At 33.6% G+C, this 13,771-nt stretch overlaps 1 protein-coding gene across 1 annotated transcript in view; it reads left to right on the forward strand.

The window, feature by feature from the left end:
* Positions 1 to 13,771, forward strand: part of CalpC (calpain C) — a 298,680-nt gene that overhangs the window by 200,179 nt on the left and 84,730 nt on the right. The window contains exon 3 of the mRNA XM_069818993.1: positions 3,181 to 3,250. Within this exon, the coding sequence (XP_069675094.1) occupies positions 3,181 to 3,250 (70 nt within the window). The remainder of the gene's footprint in view (positions 1 to 3,180; positions 3,251 to 13,771) is intronic.

The following is a 13,771-nucleotide window of genomic DNA, read 5'->3' on the forward strand; positions in this document are numbered from 1 at the left end:
TTTGTATTAGAAGAAAATACTGATATTTGACCATTTTTAAAATGAAGTTATTTTTTATCAGACAATCTATCAAAAATAGAGAAGTGATCTTGCATCATATTGTAGACATGACATGCATAAATACATACAAAAATTTTATCACAGATTGTTGGACAGTTTTTTTAGTTATGTGGAAAACGCTTCATCATTGCACAGTGAACTGAATTTCGAAACAAAATGTAAATAATTTTTTTAATCGTAAAAATGTTTTTTTCATATAGCAGAAGAACACTGTTTTACACATACTAGTTTTCATTATTGTACAAGATACAGTTGAGGAAAAAAATGTTGAATATTTCCAAAATTTTACTGCTGTAAGCTGTACCTAGCCCCTTAAGTAAATGGATGGATGGCTTGAGTAGATGGATGGATGGGTGGCTTGATTGATTGGATAGATGACTTGAATAAGTGGATAGATGGCTTGAGTAAGTGGATGGATGGCTTGAATAAGTGGATGGATGACTTGAGCGAGTGGATGAATGACTTGATTAAGTGGATGGATGGCTTGAGTAAGTGGATGGATGGCTTGAGCGAGTGGATGGATGACTTGATTGAGTTGAGTGGATAGATGGCTCGAATAAGTGGATGGATGGCTTGAGTAAGCGGATGGATATATGGCTTGATTGAGTGGATGAATGACTTGAGTAATTGCATGGATGGATGGATGGATGGCTTGATTAAGAGGATGTATGGCTTGAGTAAGTGGAAGGATGGATGCTTTGAGTAGGTGAATGGATGGATGGATGGCTTGATTGAGTGGATCGATGGCTAGAGTAAGTGGATGAATGGCTTGAGAAAGTGAATGGCTGGATGACTTGAATAAGTGGATGGATTGGATGAGTGAGGGCTAGATGAACGGAGTGATGAATTTTGTGTGGGACTTTGGTTTTGCCGTATTGAGATGACCAGCCTGCTGATAACTCTTTCTCTTTAGAACGCTCATGATCGTACAATAGTGTCAGACGGAGACTCTCAATGGATGATACCTGCTAACATTTGGAAGTAGCCTATTACCGAATACGAAGGACGCTTTGCAGAGAAACGTGACTAGTTTCTAATGGATGAACATGTTGTCAGTCGCATGCTAATTGGTGTCTTTCTGGTGTTAGATTACGATATCCGAGGGTGATTAGTGATATCTGGTAACACTCAGGAATCTGACTGTGTCTTGTTTTGTTGTCTTTGATTTCTACCTCCTGAGATTTTAGGCATAAAGATCCTATCCGTCCTAAATTACCCACACACACAGGACTTCGTCCTTTTCCTCCTTACACACATACACATAGGTGTGTCAAATCTAGTTATCAAGTCGTATTACTTACTTACAAATGGCTTTTAAGGAACCCGCAGGTTCATTGCCGCCCTCACATAAGCCCACCATCGGTCCCTATCCTTATTGTATGGATTCGTAACAAGCTCTTTTTTACGGTGATGGGAGGACCTTATCGGCTGTCCACGACTGCTTATTCAATATATTCCCAGCTGCCCTCCATATCTGGAGGCCGTCTCCTCTATGTCGTATTACTTTTTGTTGTATTAAATATGGTTTCCCGTTCGCTACTTTTCGTAGTTAGTGGAAATATCCCAATTAATCCCTTTTTATTGTAAAATGGCCTCGGACCGTCAGCTGTTGACTCTTGGACCGGTAATTGTAGCGATGTCGGCCAGCCTAGATCCCAACAAGCAGTACGGCACCAGAGTAACGGAACCGTGACTGTGCAAGGAGAACAAAGCCAACACGAGTTTTATTATTTTATGTAACACTTTTACGATAACACCAACAGAAACCATACCATTTGTCTAGGAATGTATACAACGATAAAAAGTGATGATGTGTTATTAATTCTTCATTGTTCTATATACACTTTTAACACTTATATATCACTGATTAACTTTTCAACTTTTTACAGTGTTAATTTTTAGGAAATTGCCTGGCTGACTAGTTTCTAAGTGTTGTCCTTTATTGTCCAAAGCTTAGTGAAGATCCCGCGCTAGCTTCTGGTTTCCTGTTGTGGTGGGGTGTGTTCATGATTGTGTCGAAAAGGGTGTGTGTTTTGAAATTGAGTCGAGCGTTCAGGATGTGTTGGAGGTGTGTTTTTGTATGTTTGTAAATTTCATATTGTTCTAGATTATCAAGTTTCTGGTTAACTACAGCAACATAGACATCGACATGAAAATACTACACATCCAGCCAAAAAATCAGTAACTTGAATTCTGGTCATTTTCAGTCAAAAATCGTGTTTTCGTTTTCTTGTAAAAAAAATGAATCAGCAATATCTTATTTATTTGTTGAACAAGTTTCAATGCTCTGCGACTCTCGAAAGTGTAAAAATTACGCAATATATAAATGGCTGCACCCTTGAACTTTAATTCCATGCAAATTTTACAATCTGTTTTCTCACACTTTTTCCAGCACATTTCGTCAGGTTCGAAGTGTAAAGGCTCTTACAATTTTGATATTAGGAACATGAAATTTTTGCTGCATGTTCCATACACTGTGGTTAACAGAATAGCGCATGAATTGTATGATTAAATGAATACGAGTATGTTTTAATCAAAAAATGAAATATTTATAGTGACAATGGAAAATTTCTATTTTTAAATACGTAGTAGTTATAGAAATTCCCCCAATTTTCTCGTTTAAAGATATAGGAAGACTAATACGTGATGTTTTTATAAATATGCCACAGGTCTTGCAAAAAAAAAATTTCAAACATTTTACTGAAAAATTGAGCGACACATTTCATTTTGAAATATGCAAATTTTTTTAAATATTTTTGTTAACTCAGAAACTAATTGAGTCACAGAAATAAAACTTCACCACATCATTATCTATCACACCGTGATTATGTGTACAAAAAATCAAGGACGTAGTTTGAAAAATGTAAAAAATATAAATGTCACCCATCATCCAAACTATTTGCGAAGTCCACAGAAATAACGAAGCACGTACTGTGAATAAAACTTCCCTGGTTTGAGTGACATAATAAATTGTTGTTTATTGATACCATTCTCAAGGTAATACTTGCTGACCTCCTCCAACAATCCATTTCTGTCAGTAGTAACCAGTTTTTCATTGCGATCGGTCATTGCCCACGCTTCTTCTGATATAATGGCTTATAATTATTATTCTTGTTTCAGGAATTATCAACAAGACCGGTTTTCGTGCACGATGCCCCTGCCCAATTCGACATTGTACCAGGGAAAATGGGTAAGTGTCTTAATTTTTACTTAATGACTTGATCTTTAAATTTTGACAAGTTTCATGAATCTAATAATCTTATTTATATCCAAGATGTAATTTAAAATAATAAATATATGTGTAATGATACCAGGGTTAAAATTTATAAATCACTGTTAATTAATTATAATTCTCATGTACAGAACTAAAAAAAAAAAACTTTGCTGCTAGCAAGTAATGTAGAATGCAGATAGTGAGAACGATACTTGATTAAACAGGACTGAGTGAAATAAAAAATTGAGTTACATGAAATTAATGTCAATCCTAAGTTAATTAATAATGTTTATGCTCGACCATGCCGAAATATAGTAATTATACACCTGGTAGTAGCCCTTTAATGCACCTCATTAAAGTACACCTATTCATTATAATTCAGTTGTTCAGCCAATGAGAAATCACCATTGTACCATTATGAAACCGCAAGTATCGATTATTCTCGGATATGCAATCGAAAGACAATTAGCTAAAAGTCACGGAGGCTGGAAATCCAATACTCTCGCAGAAGGTTATGTTCTGTTACTATAATAATTAGCGTTAATTGTAAATAATATTCAAATATATTCAATTTGTCATCTCGTTTTGCAATTCTAAATCAATGTCCAGGTTATATCAAGCCTAATGTTCATGTTATTCTCTAGATTATATGAAGGTCAATGACATTCGTGCCTCGGAAAAATCAATACTTTCGGGTCTGCGCACATCTCACAATTCAGGTCAGTTCCGCTTCTCACTTACATAACCATAACATGAATACTTATGAATAATTTCAAGTTAGAAATATGGTCGAGCATAAAAAGTCGTATGAAACTTGCCTATAATGGTAATTAAGACGCTCGTATGAAAATTATGAAACTCGCTTGCGCTCGTTTCATAAACAAACATACTCGCGTCTTAATTACTACCATTAGAGGCTCGTTGCATAATGTACTATTTTATATTGTACTTACTATGTAGCAGTCTATTTTAACAATCTGTTTTATATAACAGCCATATGTTCTATTTCAGAAGGATTAATTTATTGACACAATTCAGTAGGCCTAATATCCATTATTTACAATATTAACAGTAAATCCTAAATGATTAAACGTTTGCTTCTTAACCCTTAAATTGGCAAAACTTCATTTTTCACGCTAGTTTATTAAACCGTGTCGGACTGTCCATGGAATAGCGGATACTGGAGTTCACCGACGTATTGATATTATAACATTTAAACCTGGAGAAACAAAAGGTTACATTCTGGATCCGACCATCAGATTCGAGACGCATCAGAATCAACCTGAGGAGGTTAATCTAGAGAAAAAGACAATTTATGAACCCACTATCCCTTATTACAAAACATCATATAAACTCAGGGATATAGAAGTCATCGGATTAATGGTGGGCGCTAGAGGGATCATAACAAAACAATTCGTGTCATTCTGTCATAAATTTGGAGTCCCAACAGCAAAAATTAAGGAAATTTCTATTATAGCTTTGAAGGATTCTCTGCAGATTTTACGGTGACATTTGTATTTCAATTCAAATTACAGTTGAATTTTCTCAGTCTATTTTTTATCTGTATATTTTTATAACTTCTGTGTGAAATATTATCTACTGCAAATATTAGTTTCTTGTAAACAAATTTCTTGTAAGACATTTTTAATGTCATCTAAAATGTTACTGTTTAACATTCTTTGTCTTTGGCAGCCTCACCAAGTTGAGGAAGATTAAATTATTATTATATAAACAACTATCGCAATGTCCATAATTTATATGTTGTGTAATATTATAATATTGTTAAATTTTAATTCTCCTAGCAATTTTTTTCTATTATTCTATTAAAATTATAGTATATAGCCTATTAACTTGCTGTATCCTATAGGATACAATGCCAATTTAAGGGTTAATTAAGAATTGGATATAAGTTCGTCGAAAGGAATGATCTAATCGTGTTGAGTAGTAGCAGTATCAGCATTGGGTGGCTTAGAGACAGTGGCCTATTGTGCACCCCGAATTATGGGATTAATGAGAATTAGGTGTACCAGACCACCGGCCGCATGAGACCCTCACCCGTTTACGCAATGGGCTCCCTACATCCCTCCCGCCTTAAGTTCATACCGCCAAAGTGACCAAGCAGTACAAGATCCATTCCGACAGCCCTTCTAAGGTGTCGAAGCGCCCTAAGAAGTGCTCTTAAGGAAGAAATCCTGGCAGAGATATTGCGAAAGGTTCAGAACCCAGAGACGGTTTCGGAGAGGACGCTCCTTCTGCAACTTTCAGTGTACCATGAAAAAGCCTAACATTATGGACTTGTCAAATAATACGCCTACCAGCGATAATCACAGGCTGAAAATATGTAAAAGAAATTATTTCGGTATCAAATAATGACAATAATAATTAGTATTACTAAGTAAGAACTAGAGATTGTTATCAAGTATAATATCAATAATCAAGCAACAAACAAATATCTATGCCCTACGTGAAATTGAAATCCACGACAGTGTCTTCTACGCAGAGTTTAAGGTGCGCTTCTTAGACGATTGTTTACACTGATGTTGGCATATGTCCTGTTCTCAGCTCACTAAACGTTAAGTTCAATCCATTTTAATTGTGTGTTAGACATACTTGTACTTAATTCGACAGGAGTGCACATTAGGTCAATGCCGATCGCACGTAGGTTTCGTGTGGAGGTCAGTGCATATCGAGGCCTGATGTTTCCTGTTCACTCATGACAGTCACCCTGCCCACCGTGTTCAGGTATGTGGCACGTCCGTGTGTGTGCCACCCTGCTGCACACATAACGACGCAGCGGTGACGTCACAAATTGTTCGGTATGGATCGCGTATAATGTTATCGTTGCCTCGCATATTAAACACTTCTTGCTATTAACCCGGAACTATTCTTATTTGTATATATGTATGTTATGTGCTTAAGGTTGAAGTTGTATACCGAATGGAAGTGAAATAACCCTGCAAAATTTTCAGAGCGAATAGCTCATGTTATATGTAACAAAAGATAGGAAATAAAATAAAAAATCATTATCTCTCTGACGTATTTTAATAGCGTGGACGATTTTCGTGTAAATTTAATTTAAAAATCACTAATTTGAAGCCACTGAACGTTGCAACCAGATTATAGTCATTGAGGGAGCTTCGTGTAGCGAGACAGACCTGAGTTCGTTGACCTGTTACATCTGTATTACGAGAAGAAAGAGCAGTGTGTTAGAAACGGGAGTTGAGAGAGATATCTAGAAATACTGCTACAGATGGAGTCCGTCGTCTTCCAAGAATTTGGCAACGTATTGTTGACATGGTAGGAGACTATATTTGAAGTATGTAATGTCAAAAGTAACCTAAATAAATTTAGTGTGAAACAGTAACTATATTGCCATTGTCCTAGTATTTACAGTTTTGTAGAATAATACAAAAATATCAACAGAAATGGATGGAGCATGTGAGAAGAATGGACAATGACAGAATTCCAAAACGACTATACGAACAGAGAACTGTAGGGAAGTGAAACAGAAGGCAGACCAGTTTTTAAAGCCTTGAAGACAGAACAGTCTAAGAAGACTAATCCCTGAAGATAATGATGATGATGATCATTATTATTATTATTATGTTTATCATTATTAGTATTGTCGTTATTATCATTATTACTATTAGTAATAATCATAATAATTATCATAAAACAATCATAGGTTGATCCGATGTTACAATGCATCAGTCTTGACTTCTTCCACTACTTAAAACTTCAATCCTAATTTAAGATCTATGGAATATAGTAAATGAAATGTAATGAACATGATAAGTAGAGACGAGAATTTCAGGCACTATAAAACCCCAAATTACTCATGCATTCATGCACTAACAAACTATGAAACATGCACGATCGAGCGAAAAATACATTAAAATATGCACTTTTATTTATGTTCCAAATTTCTTATTTTCCTACACTTTTTTTGCACAGTTAACGGCTAACAACATTTCTAAATTGGCTTCTGTGAGGTTCCTGTGATTGTCAGGCAATATGTTTTTGTAGGCAGAGCATGACCTCTCTACATCGCAAGAAGTTATGGGTGCAAAATTAAGTGAACATATTTCTGATAGTGTCAGGTCAAATTCTTCATTCAAGTTTTCACCATAAATAACCTAGTTTACTGAACAAAAGAATCTGTAGTCCGGGTTCGCGTTTAGGACACTGTCCAGTTTTTTTTAAAGAAGTTTTGTAATGTTTTACAAAGAACAACTGTCGTAGAAAATATTCGGAAACAGAATAGCAGTGCTTACTCTTTAGTGCAACAATCGCAGAATACGACATCCCCATATGATCTAATAAAATCTTTTCCTTTAATCCACTGTGCAAAGAGTACACTTTTGGAACCTTTAATTGGAGGCATATTAGAACCACATTAACACACGCAAACAGAATAAACAAGCACATTAACCACTGCAAAGACAGTTTACCGAATGATTCCAATTTTAGAAGAATCTAAATTGCTACTGGTACTGGAAAAGGAAGGGAGAGAGTATTTACAACCTCCCTGAAAGAGGGTGCTTTTGACCTAAATGGTTTGTCGGCAGTTTCCTTGAACCCTCTATATTTCCTCTCTACTGTTCTCAAATATTCAACATAATAATTCCATTTATGACACTAAGGCCCGATTGTATAAACCATTTAATCTTAGATCAGAGGTTAAATTGATCCTTGCTTCCGCTGAACTTGGAATTTTGTGTTGTATAAAGTCTAATCTGAGATTAATTTGTCTCCAACTAAAGTCAATTTTGACTGAAGAAATTTCTCCGATTAAGTTAGATGATCCAAGTTCAGTTATTTTTTTTCTGTTTGAAATATACGAGTGACAGATTGTGCAAATAAAATATCCATTATTATTAATATTAATAGATATGTTAGGTACACTTATATATATTTCTTTCAATTTCTTGCCTTAATACACAAACATTCTTATATTTTATAAGGATCTATCGTGTTCAGCAGTATCAAATAACATAACCTATAATTATATTATGTTTATAACAACCATTAATTATTCATGGATATGATAGGTACATCCATAAATGGTCAATTAACTGTATTACTAAACGAAAATTGTCGTTTTATAAAGCTTTATTATGTTCAGCAGTATCAAACACATAACATGATAACAACTTGGAGAACAGTCAACCTTCTTCTTATTGTCCGCCATTATTTACATTGCACAAAAAAAAAAACAGTGTCTGCAACAGAGTGTAATACGGAAAGTCGCCAAAAAGTAGTTGTAAAGTCGCTAGATTTCTCATTATCAACAAAGAAAGATTAAATTTTGTCACTATGGGGTGCTAAAAAGGTCACGAAATCCCTATTTAAGCAATATAAAAGTTGAAAGAAATTGTTGTTGAAAAAGAGTTAAAGTCGCTAGATTGGCAACACTGAACAAACCTGTATAACATGGTCCGCGCATCACGTATTTCACCTGTTTCTGCGATGTTCCCAAATCCTTTTCACGTGAACTTAGATTGCATTTGAACCAAGGTAATTTGATCGCAGAAAAGTTTTATACAATAGAAGAAGTGTCTGAACTCGGTTCACTTTCCGATTTTCGATCAAAGTTGATCTTTAGTCAGGGAGTTTTATACAATTGGGCCTCAGTCTATAGAAGGTCGTCGGTAAAGTGCTGTAAAAGTGAACTTCCGTCCAAGGAAAGGTCCTCTAACATCTTATTGTAAAAATCTTAACATTTTATTTAATTTTTATGTTTTTTTTCTTTTCTTTCGTCAATCCTGATTCCTGAAGCTAAAATAAGGGACATAAAAATCGAGAAACTGTAGTATCCACTGAAAACATTAAAACATGCATTTAAACTGAATATGATGTATATTATATGCATGATTAAGCTAAAAATTCCTTAAATATGCATTATGCATGTTTTTATTCCTAAAAAGGCCAAAACATACAAATATGCACGGAAAAAGCACACATATTTGGAAGCGGAAAGCAATGAAATGGATAAGTAGGCCTACTAAGTTTGAGCTATGTCCTAGATTTGTATAAAACATGCATTTGGATGAAGTCTAGAAGACTCTTTAGAGGTCAACCTTGACTTTTTCCATGCGGTGACATTTGAAGATTAAATGTGGTAATCTGCTTCTCTGTTACATGTAATTAAATAATTAAATAAAATAGATAAATAAATAGATAGAAAAATAAATAAATAATGAATGAATGAATGAACGAATGAATAAATAGGTAAGTAAATAAGTAAATAATTAATTAAATAAATAAAAAGTAGATAATTTAACACAATGTTCAAATTGTGATGTGAGAAAGCATAGAAAATGTTAAAAAAATTGCTTACTCAGCTCTAGTGTGTTTAATGTTAAAGAAAGCAATTAAAGTCAACACTTTTTTTCTCAGGCTTCCTCTTCGTGTACTTCTTGCATGGAGTATTATTACACTAAGAGCAGCTTCATGTGCATCGTACGTACTAAACTCTATTTGGGCGTACCTAGCGACATGTTTTACGTCCGACTGTGAGGACGTACGTAGGTTGACACACGCGGAGATTTCAATGCTTGTATGTAGAGACAACACGAAATGTTACTTAGGTCAATAAGACAAGTACTGTCTACAGGCCACATCCGGTCTGTACGACCTTGGCGCCATTGTATTGTATTGTTGTATTTGCATATCCATTTGGCTCCTCATGAAGGGTTTCTACAGCTTGCGAATTTTGATTGGTTCGAAGAATATATGAAATTTCGTTGCAGATATGGAATCATATTGTTTGTAGCCTATATATTTATTTGTATCATATAATGTAAGTGTATTTTCCGTAATAATTGTACATTATCTGCTCGACCTACCGTTCCACTTTCTTATAAAAGAGATATTCTCAGAAATAGAACGCGCTCAATACCAAAATGATGGGTTAAAAGTGTCATCAAGATAACACCATGCTTTATCATACAGTATGCTTTTAGTCGTTTCGCATATATTTTCAAGTTACAAATGGTATTACAGTTTAAATTATTTATTTATTTACTCTTAATTATTTACTCACTCGTAATTGTTTATTTACTTGCTAAGCTATTTGTTTGCCCACTTACATATTTTCTTATTTATTCAATTTTTTATTTACTTACATATGTATTTACTTGCTTACTTATTTATTTATTTATTTATTTATTTATTTATTTATTTATTTATTTATTTATTTATTTATTTATTTATTTATTTATTTATTTATTTATTTATTTATTTATTTATTTACACATTCACTTGCCTACTTATTTACGTATTTTTGTACTTGTTTACTTATTTATTTGCGTACTTATTTGCAATCCTACTTACTTATTTACTTGGTTATTTACTTATTTGTTTGTTATTTATTTACTCATTTACTTGCCTAGTTATTCTCTTGTTTATTTATTTATTTGTTACTTATTTATTTATTTACTCACTTATGTATTAATTAATTAATTAATTCATTCATTCATTCATTCATCGATTCATCGATACATTTATTTATTTATTTATTTATTTATTTATTTATTTATTTATTTCATGAATTTAGGTACATGTGTCCAAGACAACTCACTATAAAACTAGTAAAAAAGAAGAACTTACACCTAGATTCATCCTACAAGTTATACGTATCTTTACTTTACTAATTTAAGGTAATCTTAATCATTGCGTGGAACGTTTATGCTCGAAATAAAGTAATAAAATACAAATGTATTATTATTACATATTATTATTATTATTATTATTATTATTATTATTATTATTATTATTATTATTCGAGGATTGATTATTATCCATAGCTTACTTCATTCTGTCCATTAGACATACATAAATCTTACGGCAAATTGTATTGATGTGTCCCATTTCCATTGCCCTAATTCCTGTATATACATTATACACAATCATAGGGATTTCCTCAAAACCTCTGTCATTGTTTGATGTACGAGAATTTCCACCCAAAAAATTAAAATCCATTTCATAATAATAGATCATTTTATCGAACTATTATTCAAAAGAATTGCGTAATCTACTGTGTACCGAAATAAGTTTAACTTTCGTTTTCTGGAATATACTTATACACGTCCATGAATTTTGTCAGGATACTTCTCATTTAGGGACTAGTTTCTGTTACAAGCCGCAAATGACACTGGTCTCGGAGTTTTACTTCATTGCTGAAGGAAACCTCGTTAACTATTTTCATGTGTTCCTGACTGACAATTATTAATTTTATGAGATGTTTCGGTATTAACTTTTATGTTTATAAGTTGAAAATTAAGTCGATAAGTACTGACTTAATGTTGCGAAATAGTCGTACTTGTTTAACCTTAAAATTTGTGATTTAATTATAATGTATATTGTATAAAAACATGCTATTAGTCCATTTCCAACACAACTAGTTTGGGTGTGTTCATAATAAATTGTAGGCCTATAATCTACAGCCTATTGTCTTTGCAAGAATTTCTACCTGTTATATCCTTGATAGATAACGTAGGTAACTGGCTGCCATAAAAAAGAACTTAACTTGTGGTTTAAATCGAAGTAATATATGAGTACGTGTTATCCTTGCATTTCTTTGCACTATAGATTATCGTGTTGAAACCCGATCTCGGGCGATTGATTTTATGGGATACATTTCAAGCTTTAGCGTAGCTTCATTCAAAGTACAGTCGAAGCAGGGGATTTCTGTTATATATTTAAGACACATGAAGGAAATCTTCTGACTAAAGAAAGCTATAGACAAAATGTCCGGAGACCAATTCTGATTCCATTTTATTTTTTCTGGCAGACAAATGCTTTCCTCAAGTCTGTGAGACTGCAACGATATTTGATACTCCAGTTATAAAAATTGTTCCGAAGTTTATGAAGACCTATAGGACTGCCGAAGCTTGCAGAGGACAAGGAACTCTTTTAAGATTGTTAGATGTGAGAGTTGTACAAAAACCCAACAGGCTGACCTGACATATATAGGTCTTATTCTTCAGACCAAAATGTAAACTAAATTTTAATGAACATGGATGAGTGAAGAGAGTGGATACAGTAGGCCTATGCTTGTTTCGCCTGCTAGGGCCGACTAGTGTAACGAAATTCCTGTACTATGTGTTCACTGATGTTTTATCGAATGTCAAGGGATAGTACCTATCAAGGTTGGAGCCATTGTAGCGTATCGGCACACAACATTTAGAAGAAAGCAAACACGGTTGCAAGACGTTATTTGAAGAAGAGATTAGTTAGTATTCTTCCCTTGTGAGTTGAAAGTAAGTTGTATGTTGGGATTAAAATGTAAACCAGTTGTCATCTGGCGTTCTTCAAAGTCTGTGTCTCGAAATATTGTTAGCAGTGAATATGGGGAAACGTGAAATCCCAACTGCAACAGTGTTCGTCACAAGTGCCACTATAGATTTTTCAATAAAAATTCCAGATCTAGCCTGGACTCGAATCCGGACCGCCTGCGTGACAGGTTGAAAGTTTGACCACTCAACCACCTTAGGGGATGGCAAGAGAGTTATCCATCCATCAGAGGAAATCGTACACATGTCTAAACAGTTTTAGATATCCCAATATAATCGTGGATATGATTAAGTGCGTCTAGTTTTGTCAGAAACAATGACAGATATCATTATATAATTCTGGATATATCACTTACAAACGTGGATATAGTTAAGTTATTCTAGATATATCACACAAACTATTGTGAATATTGTTAAATTATTCTAGATAGGTCATACACACTCGTGGATATTGTTAAATTATTTTAGTTAGCCTATGTCACAAACACTCGCGGATGTTGTTAAATTATTGTAGATGTATCACACACACTCTTGGATATTGTTAAATTATTGTAGATGTATCACACACACTCGGATATTGTTAAATTATTGTAGATGTATCACACACAGTCTTGGATATTGTTAAATTATTGTAGATGTATCACACACAGTCTTGGATATTGTTAAATTATTGTAGATGTATCACACACACTCGGATATTGTTAAATTATTGTAGATGTATCACACACACTCTTGGATATTGTTAAATTATTGTAGATGTATCACACATACTCTTGGATATTGTTAAATTATTGTAGATATGACACACACTCTTGGATATTGTTAAATTATTGTAGATGTATCACACACACTCTTGGATATTGTTAAATTATTGTAGATGTATCACACACACTCTTGGATATTGTTAAATCATTATAGATGTATCACACACACTCTTGGATGTTGTTAAATTATTGTAGATGTATCACACATACTCTTGGATATTGTTACATTATTATAGATGTATCACACACACTCTTGGATATTGTTAAATTATTGTAGATGTATCACACACACTCTTGGATATTGTTAAATTATTGTAGATGTATCACACACACTCTTGGATATTGTTAAATTATTATAGATGTATCACACACACTCTTGGATATTGTTAAATTATTGTAGGTGTATCACACACACTCTTGGATATTGTTAAATTATT

This window comes from Periplaneta americana, chromosome 1, assembly GCF_040183065.1.
Source record: "Periplaneta americana isolate PAMFEO1 chromosome 1, P.americana_PAMFEO1_priV1, whole genome shotgun sequence".
Classification (NCBI taxonomy): domain Eukaryota; kingdom Metazoa; phylum Arthropoda; class Insecta; order Blattodea; family Blattidae; genus Periplaneta; species Periplaneta americana.